At 39.2% G+C, this 22,322-nt stretch overlaps 1 protein-coding gene across 3 annotated transcripts in view; it reads left to right on the plus strand.

Annotated features, from left to right (window-relative positions):
* Positions 1-22,322, plus strand: part of MTMR8 (myotubularin related protein 8) — a 256,913-nt gene that overhangs the window by 90,439 nt on the left and 144,152 nt on the right. For all 3 annotated transcript variants that reach the window (XM_043895248.1, XM_043895250.1, XM_043895249.1), the window contains 2 exons: positions 15,081-15,213; positions 16,532-16,641. In XM_043895248.1, the coding sequence (XP_043751183.1) occupies positions 15,081-15,213; positions 16,532-16,641 (243 nt within the window). The remainder of the gene's footprint in view (positions 1-15,080; positions 15,214-16,531; positions 16,642-22,322) is intronic.

Consider the following 22,322-nt stretch of genomic DNA (forward strand, 5'->3'; position numbering starts at 1 on the left):
AACTCTCTGCATTAATTCCTTGACCTTCAGCATTTTGTCTGGCTCTAATAAGGGACTGTAGATGAATTGTGTCCCACTAGGCAAGTAAAGGACAAATTTGTTATTCTTGTTCAGATGCTAAGTCATTTCTGACTCTTTGCAACCCCATGAACTACAGTACACCAGGCTTCTCTGTTAATCACTATCTCCCTGAGTTTACTCAAACTCATGTCGAGTCAGTGATGCCATCCAACCATCACATCCTCCATCCCCCCTTCTGCTCTTGCCCTCATTTTTCCCAGCATAAGGGTCTTTTCCAGTAAGTCAGGTCTTTGAATCAGGTGGCCAAAATAGTGGAACTTCAGCTTCAGCATATCCTTCCACTGAATATTCAGAGTTGATTTCCTTTAGATTGACTGGTTTGATCTCCTTGCTATCCAAAGGACACTCAAGAGTCTTCTCCAACACCACAGTTTGAACGTGTCAATTCTATGGCAGTCACCCTTCTTAATGGTTCAACTCTCATATCCATACATGACTACTGGAAAAACCATAGCTTTGACTATATATGGAACTTTGTCAGCAAAGTGATATTTCCATCTTAATACACTATTTAGGTTTTTCATAGCCATTCTTCCAAGGAGCAAGTGTCGTTTAATATCATGGCTGATGTCACTGTCCACATTGATTTTGGAGTCAAAAAAAATAAGTCTGTCAGTATTTCCATTGTTTCCCTATCTATTTGCCATGAAGTGATGGGACTGGATGCCATGATCTTCATTTTTTGAATGTTGAGTTTTAAGCCAGCTTTTTTACTCTCCTCTTTCACTTTCATCAAGAGGCTCTTTAGTTTCCCTTCACTTTCTGCAATTAAAGTAGTATCATCTGCATATCTGAGGTTGTTGACATTTCTCCCCACAATCTTGATTCCAACTTGTGCTTCATCCAGCTCAGCATTTTGCATGATATACTCTGCATATAAGTTAAATAAGCAGGGGGTGACAGTATACAGCCTTGACATACTCCTTTCCCAATTTGGAGCCAGCCTGTTGTTCCATGTCTGGTTCTAACTGTTGCTTCTTCACCTGCATACAGGTTTCTCAGGAGGCAGGTAAGGTGGTTTGGTATTCCCATCTCTGTAAGAATATTCCACAGTTTGTTGTGATCCACACAAATACTTTAACATAGTCAATGAAGCAGAAGTAGATGTGTTTTTATGGGGGGGATTGCCTTGGTTTTTCTATGATCCAGACTATGTTGGCAATTTGATCCCTCATTCTTCTGCCTTTTCTAAATTCAGCTTGTACATCTGAAAGTTCTCAGTTTACATTTTCCATAGCCTAGTTTGAAGGATTTTGAGGATAATCTTGCTGGCATGTGAAGTGAGTGCAATTGTGCAGTAATTTGAACATTCTTTAGCATTGCCTTTCTTTGGGATTGTAATGAAAACTGACCTTTCCCAGTCCTGTGATCACTGCTGACTTTTACAAATTTGCTGGCCTAAAGAGTATAGCACTTTATCAGCATCATCTTTTAAGATTTGAAATAGCTCAACCTGAATTCCACCACCTCCATTAGCTATGTTCGCAGTAATGCTTCTTAAAGTCCACTTGACTTCACACTCCAGGATGTCTGGCTCTAGGTGAGTGACCACACCATCATGGTTAACTGGGTCATTAAGAACTTTTCTGTACAGTTCTGTGTATTCTTGCCACCTTTTCTTACTCTCTTCTGCTTCTGTTAGGTCCTCGCCATTTTTATCCTTTATTGTGCCTATCTTTGTTTGAAAAGTTCCCTTCTCCAGTTTTTTTTTTTTTTTTAAGAGATCTGTAGTCTTTCCCATTCTATTGTTTTCCTCTTATTTATTTGCATTGGTCACTTAAGAAGGCTTTCTTATCTCTCCTTGCTATTCTCTGAAACTGTGCATTCAGTTGGGTATATCTTTCCCTTTCTCCATTGCTTTTTGTTTCTCTTCTTTTCTCAGCTATTTGTAAGGCCTCCTCAGACAACAACTTTGCCTTCTTAAATTTCTTTTTCTTGGGGATGATTTTGGGTCATCACTTTCTGTACAATGCTATGAATCTCTGTCCATAATTCTTCAGGCACTCTGTCTACCAGATCTAGTCCCTTGAATCTCTTTATCACCTCCAGCTTATAATCTTAAGGGATTTGATTTAGGTCATATCTGAATGGCCTTGTGTTTTTCCCTACTTTCTTCAATTTGAGCCTGAATTTTGCAATAAGAAGCTTATGATCTGAGCCACAGTCAATTCCAGATCTCTTTTTTTTTTCTGACTGTATTGAGCTTTTCCATCTTTGGCTGGAAAGAATATAATCATTCTGATTTCTGTACAGACCATCTGGTAATGCCCGTGTGTAGAATCTTCTCTTGTGTTGTTGAAAGTGTGTGTCTGCTATGATCAGTGCATTTTTCTTGGCAAAACTCTTTGCCTTGATTTGCTTTTGCCTTTGTCTTGCTTCATTTTGTACTCCAAGGCCAAAGTTGCCTGTTATTCCAGGTATCTTTTGGCTTCCTACTTTTGTATTCCAGTCACCTATGATGAAAAGGACATATTTTCTGGTGTTAGTTCTAGGAGTTCTTGTAGGTCTTCATGGAGTCATTCAACTTCAGCTTCTTCAGCATTAGAGGGTGAGGCATAGACTTGGATTACTGTGATGTTGAATGGTTTGCCTTGGAAACTATCCAAGATCATTCTATCATTTTTGAGATTTCAACCAAGTACTGCATTTCACTCTTTTGTTGACTATGTGGGCTACTCCATTCCTTCTGTGGAACTCTTTCCCACAGTATTAGATATAATGGTCATCTGAATTAAATTCTCTGATTTCTGTCCATTTTAGTTCACTGATTCCTAAAATATCAATGTTAATTTTTGCCATTTCATGTTTGACCACATCCAGTTTACCTTGCTTCATGGACCTAACATTCCAGGCTCCTGTGCAATATTGTTCTTTACAGCATCTGACTTTACTTTCACCACCAGATACAACCATAACTGGACGTCATTTCCACTTTGGCTCACACTCTTCATTCTTTCTGTAGCTATATCTCTGCTCTACCCCAGTATAATACTGGGCACCTACTGACCTGAGGGGTTCCTTTTCAGTGTCATATCTTTTTGCCTTCTCATACTGTCCATGGGGTTCTCAAGGCAAGAATACTAAGTAGTGTGCCATTCCATTCTCAAGTGGACCATATTTTGTTAGCCCTAACTGGCAGGAATATGCCCTTCAGCCACTCAACATAGCTCAATGACATGCCTGGTGCCCAGGCTTTCCTACTGCTGCTTCTCGTTGAGCGTTTGAACCTTCACTGCCTGTTGGCTATCAGTCAAGGACAGATTGTCATCTTATGTATCATTTAGCATTTGTGTCTCCGTATTAATTTTCTGTTTTGATGATCTGTCCATTGGTGTGAGTGGGGTGTTAAAGTCTCCTACTATTACTGTGTTACTGTCAGTTTCTCCTTCTCTGTCTGTTAGTGATTTTCTTATGTATTGAGATGTTCCTATGTTGGGTGCATAGATATTTATAATTGTTATGTCTTCCTCTTGGATTGATCCCCTGATTATTATGTAGTGTCCTTCCTTATCTCTTGTAATAATCTTTATTTTAAGGTTTATTTTGTCTGATATGTGGATTGCTACTCCAGCTTTCTTTTGCTTTCCATTTTCATGGAATATAGTTTACCATCCTCTCACTTTCAGTCTATATGTGTCTTTAGGTCTGAAGTGGGTGTCTTGTAGACAACATGTATATGGGTCTTGTTTTTGTATCCATTCATCCAATCTGTGTCTTTTGGTTGGGACATTTAATCCGTTTGCATTTAAAGTAATTATTGATATCTATGTTCCTATTGCCATTTTCCTAATTTTGGGGGGTCGATTTTGTAGATCTTTTTCTTCTCTTGTATTTCTTGAACATTTGTTGTAAAGCTGGTTTGGTGGTACTGAGTTCTCTTAACTTTTGCTTGTCTGAAAACCTTTTGATTTCTCCATCAATTCTGAATGAGATCCATGCCGGGTAGAATAATCTTGCTTGTAGATTTTTGCTTTCAGTACTTTAATTATATCTTGCCATTCCCTTCCTGCAGAGTTTGTGCTGAAAGATCAGCTGTTAAATGTAAGGGATTTCCCTTGTATTTTACTTGGTACTTTTCCCTTGCTGCTTTTAGTATTTTTCCTTTATGTTTAATCTTTTTTAGTTTTATTAGTATGTGTCTTGGTGTGTTTCTCCTTGGTTTTATCCTGCATAGACTCTTTGAGCCTCTTGGACTTGGTTGACTATTTCCTTTTCCATGTTGGGGAAATTTTCAACTATAATCTCTTCAAAAAATTTCCCATACCTTTTATTTTTCTCTTCTTCTTCTGGGACCTTTATAATTTGATTGTTGGTGTGTTTGACATTGTCCCAGAGTTCTCTGAGACTATCCCCAGTTATTTTCATTCTTTTTACTTTATTCTTCTCTTCAGAAGTTATTTTCACCATTTTATCTTCCGGCTTACTGATTCATTCTTCTGCTTCAGCTGTTCTGCTATTGATTCCTTCTAGACTATTTTTACTTTCAGTAATAGTGTTGTTTGTCTCTGTTTTTTTTTTCTTTCACTGTTTAATTCTTCTAGGTCTTTGTTAATTGATTCTTGCATTTTCTGGATTCTGTTTTCAAGGTTTTTGATCATCTTTACTATCATTATTCTGAACTCTTTTTCAAGTAGTTTGCCTATTTCCTCTTCACTTATTTGAACTCTTGTGTTTCTAGTTTGTTCCTTCATTTGTGCAGTGTTTCTCTGCCTTTTCATTATTTTTTTTTAAACTTACTGTGTTTGAGGTCTCTTTTTCCCAGGCTTCAAGGTTGAATTCTTTCCTCCTTTTGGTTTCTGCCCCCTAAGGTTGGTATTGTGGTTTGTGTAAGCTTCATATAGGGTGAGGTTTATGCTGAATTTTTGCCTGTTTGTTTTTACTCTCATGGGAAAGACTGAGTGAGGTGGTAACCCTGTCTGTTGATGATTGGGTTTGTATTTTTGTTTTATTTGTTGTTTAGATGAGGCATCCTGCACAGGTGGTTGGGTGATGCCTGGTCTTGTATTCAAGTGATTTCCTTTGTGGGAGTTCTCACTATTTGACACTCCCTAGGGTTAATTCTCTGGTAGTCTAGGGTCTTGGAGTCAGTGTTCCCACTCCAAAGACTCAGGGCTTGATCTCTGGTCAGGAACGAAGATTCCACAAGTGGTTTGTTATGACAATAAGTGAAATTAAAACATAACCTAAAACAAGAAACCAAAGATGAACCTCAGACAAATAGCTGTTAGAAAATCAGGTAAATATGATTGAAGTTATGGAATATACACACATACATATACATCCATAAGCAAAATCAAAACTGTCCAACAAAATAAAGTACGATAGATTGACCTAGCAAACAAAGGAAACTAAAAATTATATCTACCTGTTAAGAACAAGGCTAACTAAAGCACAAACTAGAAAACAAAACTAAAGCAAGGTGCCAAGTGTGGTATAAAGCAATGAAAACAAAAGTAACAAATATATTGAGAGGAAAGGAAGGAAAGAAAAGGGAAGTATAAATATTTAAAGCTAAATAGAGACAGATAAAGAAGATTTATGTAAATTAAAGTTTAACTGCAAGGGGAAGAGAACAGTAGGAAAAGCATACAAAGGAATAAGTGTAGAAAAAATAATAATAGGTTTAAAAATTAAAATTAAAAATGGAGAAAAGAAAAAAGATATCAAAAAGGAAGAGGATAGAATAAAGAAAAAAAAAGAAAATTCCACAGAACTGCAAAATCTCAAAATAGAGTCAGAGGTTTATAACAACAATAAAAAGTGTGACTGCAAAAAAAAAAAAAAAACAAAACAAAAACTCAAAAGCTTAATTAGCTTTAATAGTTTCAATAAAATTGACAACTACAACAGAAGGGGGCAAAAAGGAAATGGAAAAGAAAATCCAAAATTAACAATAGAATAAGTCAAAACATAAGCATAGTAAATGTTTTTCTTTAGTCACTGCTGTCAGGATCGTTTCCCATGCTGGGAATCACAGTCCACCTCACCTTCCGAGGATGCCCTCTGATAATGTGCTGGTCTCTGGACCTGCTGTGGGGACACCTCAGATTCTAATCTGGTCCTTCACCTGTGTGATTTTGCCTCCAGTGTCCACAGCTCTGAGAACTAGTGCATTTTGTTTTGTGGGAGCCCTCAATGTCCTTTTATATATTCCACAGAAAGTTTGCCTAGTTGATCATGGGGATTCAATCTGCAGCTTGGACAGCTGGTGAGAAGGTTTTGGTTCTTCTTCCTCAGCCACACTGCCCCTGGGTTTCTATTGTGGTTTTATTTCCACCTCTGTGTGTGGGTCGTCCATTGAAGTTTTTGCTCCTGAGACTGTCCTGGAGGACTTGGGTCTGCCCCAGTGAGGGCTAGGTGCGGAGGTGTTGTAGCTGCTTGGGTCGCAGTGATTCTGGCAGCGCCAGGTCCTCAGGGGAGTTAGCTGCTAGGGCAGCAGGAAATATAGTGCTCTAGAAGGGTAAGGCACCAGTATTGGCCAATACACTCCAGTATTCTTGCTTGAAGAACCCCCTGACAGAGAAGCCTGGCAGGCCACAGCCCACAGGGTTGCAAAGAGTTGGACACAACTGAAGCGACCCTGCATACAAGTGGCAGCTCTACCCCAGTGAGGGTTGAGTGTGAAGGTGGCACAGCTGTTTAGGTCACTGGGATCCTGGCGGTGCCAAGTGTGCAGGGACACGGACTGCCTCAGCCGGTGGAGTTATGGCCCTTTCAGGGTCTTTTTTCGAGCCTCTGGTAGCTGGCGATCAGAAGGCCTCTTTGGCTAGTCTTTCTCTGTAGCTCTGCTTGTTCAGGCATTTAGAGGGCTCCCTTGCCTGGGGTCCTTCTCTGTTGTTCAGTGCATCAGCTACATAGAGGGGCCACCCTGGCTGGGGTCCTACTCTGTAGATCAGCACTTCAGGTGCTTAAAGGGGCACCCTGGGGGTGGTCCTACTCTGTAGTTCAGTGTATCAGGTGCTTGATGGGCCAGTCTCTCTATTGTTCAGCTGCTGGTGCTCGCTTGTGGGGAGAGAGATGCTATGGTGATGGCTCCATCCCCTACATGTGACTCAGCAGTATTGCCTTACTTCCATGGCTGCCTCACTTACCTCCACAGGCATTTCCCACTGCAATCTCCTTCCTCATGTCCCCTCGGTCCATGTCTCTGCAGTCAACAGCAGCCCTTGCCATAGGATTGCTCCACAATCCCTAAGGTCCAGCTCCCAGCCGCTGCACCTTCTAGGGTACCTGTGTCCCTGTTCAGAGTATGTAAGGCTGCAGCAAGGACTGTCTGATTCTCATTCCATTTAGGCTGCCACAGATTAGCTGTTTCACTCACAGCCTTAAATGTTTCTCCTCCAACTCAGACAATTACCCTGTTGTGGGGATCAGACCCCTGCTTCAGTTCCCCCACCTGCCAAGGACAGGTCCAGTCCTAGTAACACTCCTGTTTTCCCCCTAGTTCCTTCATACTACCGAGTTTTGCTTGGTTCTATATATTCTTTTCCACTGGTCAGGAACTTCTGTCCACTCTCAGCTGGTGTCCTCCATGCATTTTTGTATCTGAAGGTTTATTCCTGATGCATCTGTGGAGGGAGATGTACTCCACGTCCACCTACTCCTCCGCCATCTTTCAGGTTCCCTTTTCTTAAAGTCTTTTCTTTTCACACACAGCCACAGAACAAAATAATTTTGCTTATAATTTGATATGTGGAATGTGGCTGACTAGGTGGTTTCATTGCTAACTAGTGATTGCTAGGTCAGTGATTTAGATTGAAGCCTAAGCCAGGGGTTGTGACTGCAGAATTAGGCATGTGCTTGAAACCACACTGTGGCTTTAGGCAGATGTTGTCAGAGAGATCGCAAAAATGGACAAACATCCATCCTTTTTCTTTTCTCAGGAGAGAAAAGGTACATCCAACTAAATGCAAAGTTCCAGAGATTAACAAAGAAAGACAAGAAGGTGTTCTTCATTGAACAATGCACAAAAGTAGAGGAAAACTACAGAAGGGGAAAGACTAGAGATCTCTTCAGGAGAACTGGAAATGTCAGTGGAACACTTTGCCCCAAAGATGGCCACAATAAAGGACAGAATGTGTAGAGACCTATAGTAGAAGCAGAAGAGATCAAGAACACTTTCCCCCCTTCTATTTGAAGTAATGGGGCTGGATGCCATGATATTAGTTTTTTTAAATATCTAGTTTTAAAGTGATTCTTTCACTCTCCTCCTTTACCCTCATCACAAGGCTCTTTAGTTTCTCTTTTCTTTCTGCCATTAGAGCGATGTCATCCACATATCTGAGGTTGTTGATGTTTCCCCCGCCTATCTTGATTCCAGCTTGTAACTCATCTAGCCTGGCATTTCTCATGATGTGCTCAGCAATATATGTTAAACTAACAGGGTGACGGCAGACAGCCCTGTTGAACTCCCACTTCAGTCTTGAACCAATCAGTTGTTCCATACAGGGTTCTAACTGTTGCTTCTTGACCTGCATACAGGTTTCTCGGGAGACAGGTAAGATGGTCTTGTATTCTTTAAGAATACAACATGGTCTGGTATACTTAAAGACAGGTAAGGTGGTCTGGTATACTTTAAGAGCTTTTCACAGTTTGTTAGGATCCACACAGTCAAAGGCTTTAGCATGGTCAATGAAACAGAAGTAGATGTTTCTCTGGAATTCTCTTGCCTTCTCTATGATCCAGTGACTGTTGGCAGTTTGATCTCTGGTTCCTCTGCCTTTTCTAAACCCAACTTGGACAGCTGGAAGTTCTTGGTTCACATAATGCTGAAGCCTAGCATGCATGATTTTAAGCATGACCTTATTAGAATGAGAGATGAGTGCAATCGTCTGATGGTTGGAACATTCTTTAGTACTACCTTTCTTGGGAATTAGGATGAGGATTGACCTTTTCCAGTCCTGTGGCCACTGCTAGGTCTTCCAGATCTGCTGACATAATGAGTGCGACACCTTTATGGCGTTATTCTTTAGGGTTTTGAATAGCTCTACTGGAATTCCATCACATCCACTAGCTTTATTAACAGCAGTGCTTCCTGAGGCCCATTTGACTTCATGTGAACTCCAGAATGTCTGTCTCTGGGTGACTGACCACAAAATCGTAGAAATCTGATTAATTAAGATCTTTTTTGTACAGTTCTTCTGTGTATTCTTTCCATCTCTTCTTGATCACTTCAGCATCTACTAGTTCTCTACCATTTCTGTCCTTTATTGTGCCCATCTTTGGGCAAAATATTCCCTTGATATTTCATGAAGGGATCTAGTCTTTCCCCTTCTGTTGTTTTCCTCTATTTTTATGCATTGTTCATTGAAAAAGCTCTTCTTGTCTCTCCTTGCTATTCTTTGGAACTCTGTGTTTAGTTGGATGTGCCTTTCCCTTTCTCCCTTGCTTTTCACTTCTCTTCTTTCTTCAGCTATTTGTAAAGCCTTCTCAGATAACCACTTTGCTTTCTTGGTTTTCTTTTTCTTTGGGATAGTTTTATTCACTGCCTCCTGTACAGTATTACAGACCTCTGTCCATAGTTCTTCAGGCACACTATTTACTAGATCTAATCCCTTGAATCTATTCTTCACCTCCACTCCATATTCATAGGGAATGTGATTAAAGTCATACCTGGCTGGCCTATTGCTTTCCCCCTCTTTCTTTAATTTAGGCCTGATTTTTGCTGTGATCTAAGCTGATGATCTAAGCCACAGTCAACTCCAGTACTTGTTTTTGCTGACTGTGTACAGCTTTTCCACTTTCAGCTACAAAGGATATAATTAATTTGATTTCAGTATTGACCATTTGGTTATGTCCATGAGTAAAGTCGTCTCTTGTGTTGTCAAAAGAGGGTGTTTGCTATGACCAGTGCAGTCTCTTTTCATAATTCAATTACTCTTACCATGCTTCATTTTGTTATCCAAGGCCAAACTTGCCTGTTACTCCAGGCATCTCTTGACTTCCTACTTTTGGATTCCAATCCCCAGTAATGAATAGAACTTTTTTTTTTTTTTTTGGTGTTAGTTCTAGGAGGTCTTCTAGGTCTTCATAGAACTGTTCAACTTAAGCTTCTTCAGCATCGGTGGTAGGGGCATAGACTTGAATTACTGTGATGTTGAATGACTTGTCTTGGAAACAAACTGAGATCATTCTGCCATTTTTGAGGTTGCCCCCAAGTACTGCATTTCGGATTCTTTTGTTGATTTTGAGGGCTACTCCATTTCTTCTATGGGATTCTTGATCATAGTAATAGATACAATGTTCATCTGAGTTAAATTTGCCCATTCCCGGCTATGTTAGTTCACTGATTCCTAAGATGTCAATGTCCATTACTTCATGGCAGGTAGAAGGGGAAAAGGTGGAAGCAGTGACAAGTTTCCTTTTCTTGGGGTCTAAAATCCCTGTGGATTGTTACTGCAGCCATGGAATCAGAAGACGATTGCTTCTTGGCAGGAAAGTGATGACAAACCTAGACAGTGTGTTAAAAAGCAGAGACATCACTCTGTCAACAAACGTCCGTATAGTCAAGGCTATGATCTTCCTAGTGGTCAGGTACAGTTGTGAGAGCTAGACCCTAAAGAAGGCAGAGTGCTAAAGAATTGATGCCTCCAAACTCTGGTGCTGAAGACTCCTGAGAGTCTCTTGGCCAGCAAGGTGATCAAACCAGTCAATCTTGACAGAAATCAACCCTGAATACTCATTGGAAGGACTGATGCTGAAGCTTAAGCTCCAGTGTTTTGATCATCTGATGCAAGCAGTCGACTCATTGGAAAAGTTCCTGATGCTGGGAAGGATTGAAGGCAGAAGGATAAGAGGGCATCAGAGGATGAGATGGCTGGATGGCATCACCGATGCAATGGACATGAACTTTGGCAAACTCTGGGAGATAGTGAGGAATAAGGGAGGCCTGGCATAGTAAAGAGTGGGACATGACTGGGCAACTGAACAAAAACAACCATCCTTCAATTTCTCAGAAGTTTGGTGTCTTGCTTCAACTAAAACTGCATTTGACATTCAGGGATTAGAAAGAGTTTAATCAAATCTGTGTCTTTCACCATTATTAATCTTAAAATGGTAAAGAGAAGTATGAAGCTTTTGAAAAACTAAAGAATTGGTGCCCTTTGTCCAAATGAAAGATCGAAAAATCACTCTTTTTTTTTAAGTGTATTTTATTTATTTATTTTGTTGTACCAAGTCTTAGTTGAAGCATGTAGGACCTTCGACCTTTGTTGATACATGTGGAATCCTTAGTGTCTGTGTGTGTGTGTGTGTGTGTATGTGCGCGTCCTCAGTCATGTCCGACTCTTTCTGACCCCCTGGACTGTAGCCTGTCAGGCTCCTCAGTCCATAGGATTTTCCAGGCAAGAATACTGGAGTGGGTTGCCATTTCCTTCTCCAGGAATCTTTAGTTGTGGCATGCAAATTATTAGTTGTGTCATGTGGAATCTAGTTCCTTGATCTGGGATTGAATCTGGGCCCCCTGCTCTGGAAGCATGGAGTCTTAGCCACTGGAACACCAGGGGAGTTCCTCAAAAGTCCTTTTTAATAGGTCCATTTTTCCTCTCTCAGAGGACATACGAATATCTAGCAACACTCCTCTTCTGGATGGCTAGATCTATACTTTTATTAGAAACACTATTGTGGTAACAAAGTTCCATCCTTATGAGTTGATCAAATCTGGGTTCAGACCTTGCCTTCAGTTTTTATCCGTATGATTCTGGTTGAAAGTGGTTCACCTCTCTGAACTCATCTTCTTATGGGGATAATAAAAGTACCTATCTTTAGTGGCTTTTGTTGAGGATTAAATGAGATAATATATGTGAAGGATCTAGCACAGTATGTAGTATACACATACTAGGGGTTCAGCAAATATTATATATTCTTTCCTACTTGAACATTAGGCTGCTAATGCGTAGCAGTTTCTCAGATATGCCAGACCTATTTCCAGAGAGTGTATTAGTGGTATGATGTAGCTAGCTATCTGTAGTGACTGGCCTTTTTGCTGCTGCCCAAACTGGGGTAGGGACTACTATAATTATTGTTTAATTTGTGAATGCATCCATCAATCTTAATAAACTTTCTTGTTACTAGGTGGTTGTTGCTTACACCTCCTGAGGTGTCCCTTTGATGTTTGTCATTAATTTAATGAAAGCTCAGTGACATTGTGTGATAAGAAATCAGAATTACCATCGTTTTTCCGTTTAACGAATATCTTGCATTCTAAGTAGAATATGTTAACTTGTAGAATTTCTTCCTGCATGTGTTAATGTGAATAGTTTGTGTTTTGGAGGTTTCAATGGCATTCTTAAATTCTTATTACTACAGAAACTACACCCTATCCATATACATGCTCCTCCTACCTTCTGAATGCACAGTAATGGGAGATTAGAAAATAGGCCCAGACAACATTAGTAAGATGGTCATCATCATAAAAGGTATTTTGGCTGCTTTCTAGTTTTTCAATTAATGTCTCCTCTCTGCGAGTTTCATTTACTCACTACCCCACCCAACATTCTTCATATGACCTACAAGTATTCTGATTATAACAGCTGAATATAGTGTTAAAATGGCCCTTGGTAGCTCCTTTTCAATTTTATCAATGAGTGAAAGTCATGTATCTCATGAAGTCATGTTTTAGACATTTTTCTACAGTAGTTCTTTATAATTAATTGGCCCTGAAGTTCTTAGACTTCTTTCAAGAGCTTCTCAGTTATAAATACTTTTGAACTTCTCAATTATAAAGATTTTTTTCTCAATATAAAGCCTTTTCAGCTGAGAAAACATTCAATGCCACTGAAACCTCAAAAACACAAACTATTCACATTAACACATGCAGGAAAAAAAATCTATAAGTTAACATATTCTACTTAGAATGTTGTTTGTGATAGGAAACTCAAAATTATTATTTTAGTTCTTCAGATCAGACATCCTCATAGCTGTCATATCCTTCAATCAATCTCTTAGGCTGGGTTTTAATAATAAAATAAAAATACTAAATAAAATAAATAAATAAAATTTTAAAAATAAAAATAAATAAAAATACTAAGTAAAATAAATTAAAAAAAAAATACTTGGTGGGCATTTTTCATGTTCCTTTACCTGTTGGGCCTTTTCATCTTGTTTAGATTGCTGTGTCTGGAGTGGGCTTTCTGTATTCTGGTGGTCTGTGGTTCCTCTTTATTGTGGAGGTTTCACCCAGTGGGTGGGGTAGGGTGATTGGCTGTCAAGGTTTCCTGGTTAGGGAAGCTTGCGTCGGTGTTCTGGTGCATGGAACTGGATTTCTTCTCTCTGGAGTGCAATGGAGTGTCCAGTAGTGAGTTTTGAGATGGGTCTATGTGTTAGGTGTGACTTTGGGCAGCCTGTATGTTGACGCTGAGGGCTATTTTCCTGCGTTGCTGGAGAATTTGTGTGGTATGTCTTGCTCTGGAACTTATTGGCTCTTGGGTGGTGGTTGGTTTCAGTGTAGGTATGGAGGCTTTTCGATGGTCTCTTATTACTTAATGTTCCCTGTAGTCAGGAGTTTTCTGGTGTTCTCAGGTTTTGGGCTTAATTCTCCTGCCTCTGGGTTTCAGTCTTATTCTTCCAGTAGCCTCAAGACTTCTCCAACTATACAGCACTGATAATAAAACTTCTAGGTTAATGGTGAAAAGATTCTCCACCGTGAGGGACACCCAGAGAGATTCACAGAGTTACATGAAGAAGAGGAGAGGGAAGAGGGAGATAGAGATGAGCAGGAGGAGATAAAGGGGGACTCAAGAGGAGAGAGACAGATCTACACAGTTCTCTGTTCCCAAAGTTCTCCGTAGCCCAGACACCCACAGAGATTCACAGAATTGGATTGGGAAGAGAAGGGGGAGGAAAGAAATAGAGGTGATCTGAGGGAGAAAATGGAGAGTCAAAAGTGGGAGAGAGTAATCAACACACTCCTGAGTAAAAATGGGTACTGAATATTGGATTCTTAAATGTCCAAAATTGATATCAAATCCTGAAAAACAAAGATTAAAAATCTAGAGTAGAGGTTAGACTCTTAAAAATACAATATTAAAAACAAAAACACACAAAAAAATTTAGAAATATATATGAAGTTCGATTTAAAAATAGGGCCTCTTCTTTTTTTTTTCCCCAAGGTTATAGTGAAATGAAAATGAAAATTAAGGAGTAATAGAGGACTTTAAAAGAAAATAAGAGAAAAAAAGAAAAAAAGAAAAAAAATTCTATTTAAAAAAATCCTAAAAATATATGAAAATGAAAGTTAAGGAGTAATGGAGGAGTAATAGGGAATTTTAAAGTAAAAGAGAAAAAATTAAAAAAAAAAAAGAAAAGAAAAAAAATTAAGGAAAAATATATCTAGGAATTTCTCTGGAGCTGTTGCGGTCAGTGTGGGTTCGGTTCAGTTTCAGATAGCTCCTCGTTCCAGCTCACACTTCTCAATATCTATAGGCCCCTTCCGGTGCAGTCGGTGTTAACTACAGGGATTTTAATCTGTTGCACCAGTCACTTCTGAAGCGGTTCCCTTTGTTTATTTGGCTTCTGTTTGCAGGTCTCTTCAGTGTCTGATTTCCGCCCTGACACAGTGGGCAGAGGTGGTCTCTTGTTTAGGTTCGCTTGTTCAGTTGTGCTGCGGGGAGGGAGGGGCACTGCAGACAAATATCACTGGCCTGTGTGGGGAGCACTCGCAGTGTTCCGGCCACACTGGGTTTGCCCCCGCTCGTGGAGTGTGTGGGGAGCACTCACAGTGTTAAAATAAATTAAAAAAAATAAATAAAATAAATAAGAAATAAAAATACTAAATAAAATAAAAATACTAAAAATACCTTATCTTTCCCTGTACTATTCTGTTACTAAAATACCTTATCTAAATGCCAATGAAATTCTCTTCATTCCAGAATATGCTGTATCTGATCTGACTTATTTTTAAGTGGATAAGATTTAAAACTGTTTAGAATGAAGCATTGAGATTGACAAACCATGTTCTTTCATCATCTGCTCTATCTGTTCTTATGTTCTCAATATTGCAGTTAAATGCCTTGGCTAACCGAGCAGCTGGGAAGGGGTATGAAAATGAAGACAACTATGCCAATATTCGCTTCAGGTTCATGAGCATTGAGAACATCCATGTCATGCGGAGCAGCCTGCAGAAACTCTTGGAAGGTACAGGGATTTCACCTGGGCTAGGCCAGAGTCTAAACAGATCGCATAATTGTGTAAGCAAAAAGTATGTCTGATTTTGGGGTGAAATATAAAAGCAACCAGGAGAGCAGAATCAATAGGTGATAAGATTTTTGACTATATTACGAATCCAGTTTGCATAGATAGTATTGAATTATAGCAGTGTTGGTCTGACAAAGGAACTACAATATTTAGTTTCATAACTCTGTGGAGTCCATCTGGGTTTAGTTGCTATGGAAATAATGTATCTGTATAAAATTATAGAGACTGCTATGTAGAGGTGGGTAGATCAACACAAATATAAGTGAATTTGGGATTTATTTCATATTCCTCATTTAATCTGCTGTAAAGAGTCAGTCCAGTTTCATCACTGTGCTGATAAAGGGGGTGAATTTAGACTTCAAAGGAATAAAGCTGCTATCAAGCAATTGTTCATCTGTCATAGCTGCAAACTAACTGGGATCAGAATGGGGGCTAGGTGAGATCAGGGCCTCACAGGAGTCTTGAGTCTAGAACATTTCTCCCAAAGCCACTATCCAGGAATCCATGATGTGATATGTCATCTCAGGCACACATTAGGGAAAACCTGCCCTCCTTAAGTGAAGTCCCTGTTCTTCTTTTCCTCAATTTTTACTTATACTGTCTTCCAGGACCTCTCCTTCTCATGACCCTTATCAGATCCTGCCTCCTCAGTCTGCAGCCCTTTTAGGGTATTAGGATTCCTCTTCCTTAGGTCTCTTCCTCCTTTCTTTTTTGTCCCAGAATATTGTATAGTAGAAGAGAACCTTTTGCAGATTTTTTTTGAGGCAAAAGATTGCCCTCTGTTGGATAACCAGTGCAAAATGCATGAAAATTAAAATAATTTTTTTCAATTGTTGAGACAGCACAGAACTGCAAGGGAGTAGGTGGTGATATGGAAGTCGAGACAGATGTTAAGGGCTACAGAGTTAGGATGAGTAGGAGGAGTTAGAATGGGGATCAAATGTATTTTCTAATAGCAGGAGATATGAGTATTTTTCTGTGGATACTAACTCAGTCTTCTGTCTCTCTTCTTTAGAGATTTCTGTGGTGTTGGGGGTGGATTCTATGGACTTGAGAAAGCAGAAAACCAAACTAGGAGATATGGTAGACTCTAGTCCTAGTACTGTCCCTGATTCACTGTGTGATTTCCAACTAATTATTTAACCTTTCTGTGCCTCAGCTTCCTCATTTACGAAATGGGGATCCACTTTGTCCCCTTTCTTGTTGAATAAACTGAGATAATTGTGAATTTCAATCTCTGCTTCCTTTTCTACCTTAGTTTGTGAATTGAAAACTCCAACAATGAGTGAATTTCTTAGCGGCCTGGAGAGCTCAGGGTGGTTGAGACACATTAAAGCTATTATGGATGCTGGAATTTTCATTGCAAAGGTAATAATCAGGACTTTAAAGAACTTGCACTGACATAATTATGGGATCTCTTAAAGTAGCAGTTTATCATGGAAAGAATATAAGAAAAAGACACCTGGTTTTTAGATTGAGGTCTGCCACTAATTTACTCTGTGCCCTTGGCAAGTCTCTTTCCTTCTCTAAATATCATCCTCTGTAAAGCAAGGTGGTTAGACTAGAATATAATGACATAACTTTTTTGGGGCGTGGGTACTGAACTCTTTGACAATATGATTGACCCTCTCCCCTGGAAAAATGTACATATGGCTATGCATACAGAAAACAGACCTTAATTTCAGAGAGTATACAGACCTCAGATCTCTGGTTAAAAAACTCTTAAATAATATCTCATGGTCCTTCCAACTCAAATACTCTGATGTATCTTTGTGTTGATTCTAAGGTACCAAGTGGAAGTAAGACTGGGTATAAAATAAATGCAGTTTGGTTCTATGGGTTTTCAGAGCTCTGAGTATAAAGCTGAGCTTTCTGATGTCTTTGTATAGGTCTGCCTCTGAATACAGTCTAAGTAGACTTCATCACTCATTTATGCTGAGTCACTTACTTTCTGATCTTCAGAACCCTGGCTTCTGTATCATTTATTAGGTGATGTTAAAAAAAAAAAGAAGAAATTTGGAATGTACGTTTTCTCATTTTGAAATTTTGTTTATATATTCCTACACAAGAACTTCCTCTCTTCACCTCACCCCAATTATTTGGTAGAAGTGAAGAAAAGGAGAGAATCACTTTTACCACTCTTCTGCCATTTTCTCAGTTGAAGATGAGATTTATAGCCTCTGCCTTAAAAGGTTTTTAAGAGTGTGTGTATTTAACTATCTTAAATATCTAGCCCTAATGTTTTTCAATTTCCTAATCCTATTGCCTACATTTTTCATTATAATATATTATTAGTGCTTACTGTGTGACTCCCCTAGGTCATTTCAAACCCATTATTCTAGCCATTCTTTATACTGTTCCTTTTTTGCATGTCCTATACCCATACATTTGTATTTCCTTTCTGAAACTGACTTCATGAGACCAAAGAGAGTGAGAATGGAGAAGAGGAATAGATTTGATAGGTAGTACAACCTCATAAACATTTGTGAATTAAAATAAATTGATGAAAAAAAATAGGCCCGCGTTTGTACAATTATCCTGTGCTTCCCATCTCCATGAACACCTATATATCCCCAGCTTGAAAAAGTCAGCCTTGAATTTTCTCTGTTCCCCTCCATCTGGTAATTGCCTCATCCTGTCAGCTATCCTCAAGTGTTTCTCAAATCTATCCTTTCTTTCCAGCCTCTGCCTTAAGTACTATATCTTTCTGACTGGTTTACTTGTCTCTAGTAATTGCTCCCCAGTTTGGCCACCAAATTGATTCTAAAGTCATCTTTCTTGAGCAAATATGATAATGTCACTTTAAACTCAAAATCCTCCAATGACTCCCCATTGCCCACAAGACCCTGGCAATCATGAAATCTTGTTGTTCTCAAAAACACTATAGTGTCCCTCCCTCTCTCTTTGTCTCTCATTATCTTTATTTATTTTTCTCATTATAAAAGTTATACCTGTACATTGTAGAAGAAGTAAACAGTTCAGAAGTATATAACATAAAATGTGTATATTCCCTGTAGTTTGCCCCCACAATATATACATCACTGTTAATAGTTTAATGTATGCCTCTAGATCAGCACTATTTGAACTTCCTGTGTTGATGGCTTCCCTTGTGGCTTAGAAGATAAAGAATCTGCCTGCATTACAGGAGACCTGGGTTTGATCCCTGGGTTGAGAAGATCCCCTGGAGCAGGAAATGGCAACCCACTCCAGTATTCTTGCCTGGAAAATTCCATGGACAGAGGAGCCTAGAGTCATAAAGAGTCAGACATGACTGAGTGAGAGGGTGCTGCCCGATTCATGTGATATTGGAAATGTTCTGGATCTGTACTAATACAATAGCCACTAGCCACATGTGGCAGTTGTATACTTGAAATGTGGCTAGTGAGAGTAAGGAATTTAAAACTTTATTCAATTTTGATCAGTTTAAATTTAAATAGACACTTGTGGCTAGTGACTACCATATGGCACAGTACAGGTCTAGATTTTCAGCATATATAATTATATATAGGGCTTCCCTGATATCTCACTTGGTAAAGAATTATAACTATATATATATATTGCTATTATTACTACTTTGTAAAAGTAAGATTATGTTGTGCATATTTTTCTGCAACTAACTTTTTATACTTAATATATGATAAATATTTTCTAGGTCAGTTCAATCAGTACTACCTCATTTTTTTCAGTGACTATATAATATTCTATTAAGTGAATATTTGAATTTCATTTATTAGGTGATGTTAAAAAAAGAAGAAATTTGGAGTGTACATTTTCTCATTTTGAAATGTTGTTTATACTTTCCTACATGAGAACATGCTCTCTTCACCCCACCCCTATTATTTGGTAGAAGTGAAGAAAGGAGAGAATCACTTTTCACCTCTCTTCTGCCATTTTCTCAGTTGGAGGTGAGATTTATAGCCTCTGGCTTAAAATATTGGTCCCTGTTAATGGACAATTCAGTTATTTGCATTTTTTACAAATGCAGACATTGTTGTATCAAATAGCCTTGAACATATTTCTTTATATGTGTCGGCATTCTTAAAAGTGGATTTTCAGTTGAAGAGTATGAATATTTCAGACTTTACTAGATGTGGCCAGATTGCCCTTCAACTAGGTTACACCAGTTTCCATTCCCACCAACAATGCCTCTTTCTCTACATAGCCAGCAATGGTTATCATCAGTCTTTTTAATCTTTGCTAATTTGATAGGTGATGCATTTTATGTCTTGTTTTGATTTGCACTTCTTTAATCATTGGTGAAATTAAACATCTTTTCCTGTCTACCAGTGACTTTTCACTCCATGTCAAGCCCTAAGGAAAGAGTGTAGCTGCTATTAGGCCTCTGATACTACATGAGGTGTTTGGTTAACTGGGAAGTTTAAAAGGTTGAGAACTTTTTTCCAGATTTCTGTAATTCTTGTCTTGCAACCTAACTATTTTTCTAGGAATATCATTTTTTTGTACAGTCTATTACAGAGGTTACTCATTTTCCCACACCCCTGAACCTCACAGTCCATGGCAGGTTCAATATTCCCCTTGCTTTTTACAAAACTTGTTCCTCCTTTTAGGTCTGATTCAATTAGCTATTCTGCTCTATACCTCTCCTAGTGGCTCTCTTTTCTCCCATAAGTACTTTGGAAACCATTTTATGTAGGTGACTTCCTCTCCATCCTGATTCTTCCTCTCAATCCCGGGAGATTTGAATGTCCATGTACAAACCTATAAAACACTCAGCACTGATATAGTTCTTTGAACTTTTATACCTCAGTTCTCATACTTTTACTCCAGCTAACCTGGTTTTTCTGTCCCATGAAGACCTCTGCACTTTTAACTCAATTTTTTTTCCACCTTTTCCTACTTTCTTCCCTATGAGGCCAAGACCTAGTGGTGGTGTAGCACCTCATCAATTCCACCTTGCCTCTTTATCCTTCCATTCTACCTACCCTGCTAATCTCATTCATTCTCTGCTTTCTCTGCTTTTATATCCTGACTACTAAACAATGCTACAAAGGAATAAATCCCATAGCCATGTTAATTTGTATTAAGTTTATGGTGCATAATATTGGTTGGATCCCAGCCCTGTTCCACCAAGCAGATATTTCTAATACATATTTTACTTTCAAGCTGGCTATAACACTGTTACTTTCCTCTCTATAAGCACATATTCAGACTTGTCTTCATCTTTATAGAAAAATAAAGGTAGTCTCTCATCTTCCCACACAACTATTTTTTGCTCCTTCCTTGCTATCTTAGAGGAAATGGTGCCTCATACCTGTATTCTTAATTCCATCCCCTTCTTCTTCAAGGAAACTTTTACCCCTATATTTTCGTTTTCCCACCTCTCTTACATTTTTAACCTTTTCCTTCACTGGCTTCATCCCTCAGAAATATGCTCAACACTTTTTTTTTGGCGGGGAGGCTACACTGGGTCTTTGATGCTGTGAGGATTTTCTCTAGTTGCAGTGAAAGGGGACTACTCTCTAGTTGCAGTTCATGGGCTTCTCATTGTGGTGACTTATCTTGTGCAGAACAGGCTCTAGGGCTTCAGTAGTTGTGAAACACAGGCTTTGTTGCCCCACAGCATGTGGAATCTTCCCAGACCAGGGATTGAACCCATGTCCTTTGCATTGGCAGGTGGATTCTTAACCACTCGGCCACCAGGGAAGTCAACTCAATACTTTCTTATTCCTAAGAAAAGAATTTTTCTTATCCTCTTCTATTTACTGTTCTCTTTCCTCTTGCTTAGAGCTTTCTTGAAAGTAATTGACCTTCCTTATTCGCACTTGCTCACATCCCTTCACTCTTCAGTTGACTATAATCCAGTTTCCTTCCATACCATTAGTACTCTTCTTGCTGAGGTCTCTAATGACCCCTAACTTGTCGATCTCAAGGTTACTCTTTAACCTTTGTTCTATTTTCACCACTCTGCTGCATTTGGCATTGTTATCCCCATTCTCTTTGAACCATTTTTGTAGTCCTGGCCTTAATCCAACTACTATTTCCTGGTTCTTTTTCTACCTTTCAGGCTTTTTCACAAGCTGACTCCTTTAATAGCTCTTTTCTTCCTCTACTTTCCCCATAAAAGTTACTGCTTTCTAAGGTCTTTCCTTTTCTCACTGTGGTCTCTGCGTGGGCAGCACCAGCCATGCAGTTTCCACTTACGATCTCTATTCATATTGTGGTCACATCTATACTCTGGCTCAGTTTCCTCGTTCTCCTGAACTCTAGACCCACATATACAGTTGTCCACTGAATGCCCCATTGGACATCCCCCAACTACCTCAGACTCTCCATGGCCTCAAATGAAATCTTATCTACTCTGAACACTAACTAAAACTTGTTTCTTCCTCTGTGTTTAGTTCAGGCTAATGGTATTGTCATCCACTTAGTTATTACTAAATGACACATTTAAGAGTCATTTTTGACTTTTCCCTCTCCTTCATCCCACATCTGTTCTCTCAATATGTCCTATTAAAATTTTATTCTTAACATCCCTCTTATCCTTTTCAGCCCCACTGCTACCGCCTTTATTCAGGTGCATATTGCCTTTCACAATTTTAGTGGCTTTTTGACTGATCTTTCTAAATCCAAACTTGTGTCCTCTTATTCTCCTTATTGTCACCAGAGTGAGTACATCTGATCATGGCACTTCCCTGCTTTTAACACTCCAGCGACTCCCTATTGCCACCAGATAAAGTGCACACTTGTCAATCTGAACCTTGCCCTCCTGGCCAGACTTGTCTCTCCTCACACTCTCACTTCTAGTGTAGCCTCAACCACTAGGCTAGTTAATAATTCCTCACCTATGCCATGCCTCCTTGCCTTTGTAAATATTGTCAGATTATGCCCCCTGCCTGGAATATCCATTCCTCCTGGTCTATCTGACAAATGTCTACTCATCTGACAAGGCCCACTTTAGTTGCCTCGTCTTCTTTAGTTATTATGTGCCTTTGTTGTATCTGGTGTTAACTTTCATTGTTTTAGTTATCATTGGTTTGTAGTCATTCATTTAAATGTTTGTCTTTTTTGTATCCCCAGTGCACACTATA

The sequence above is a fragment of the Cervus elaphus genome, chromosome X (assembly GCF_910594005.1).
Source record: "Cervus elaphus chromosome X, mCerEla1.1, whole genome shotgun sequence".
Taxonomy (NCBI): Eukaryota; Metazoa; Chordata; class Mammalia; order Artiodactyla; family Cervidae; genus Cervus; species Cervus elaphus.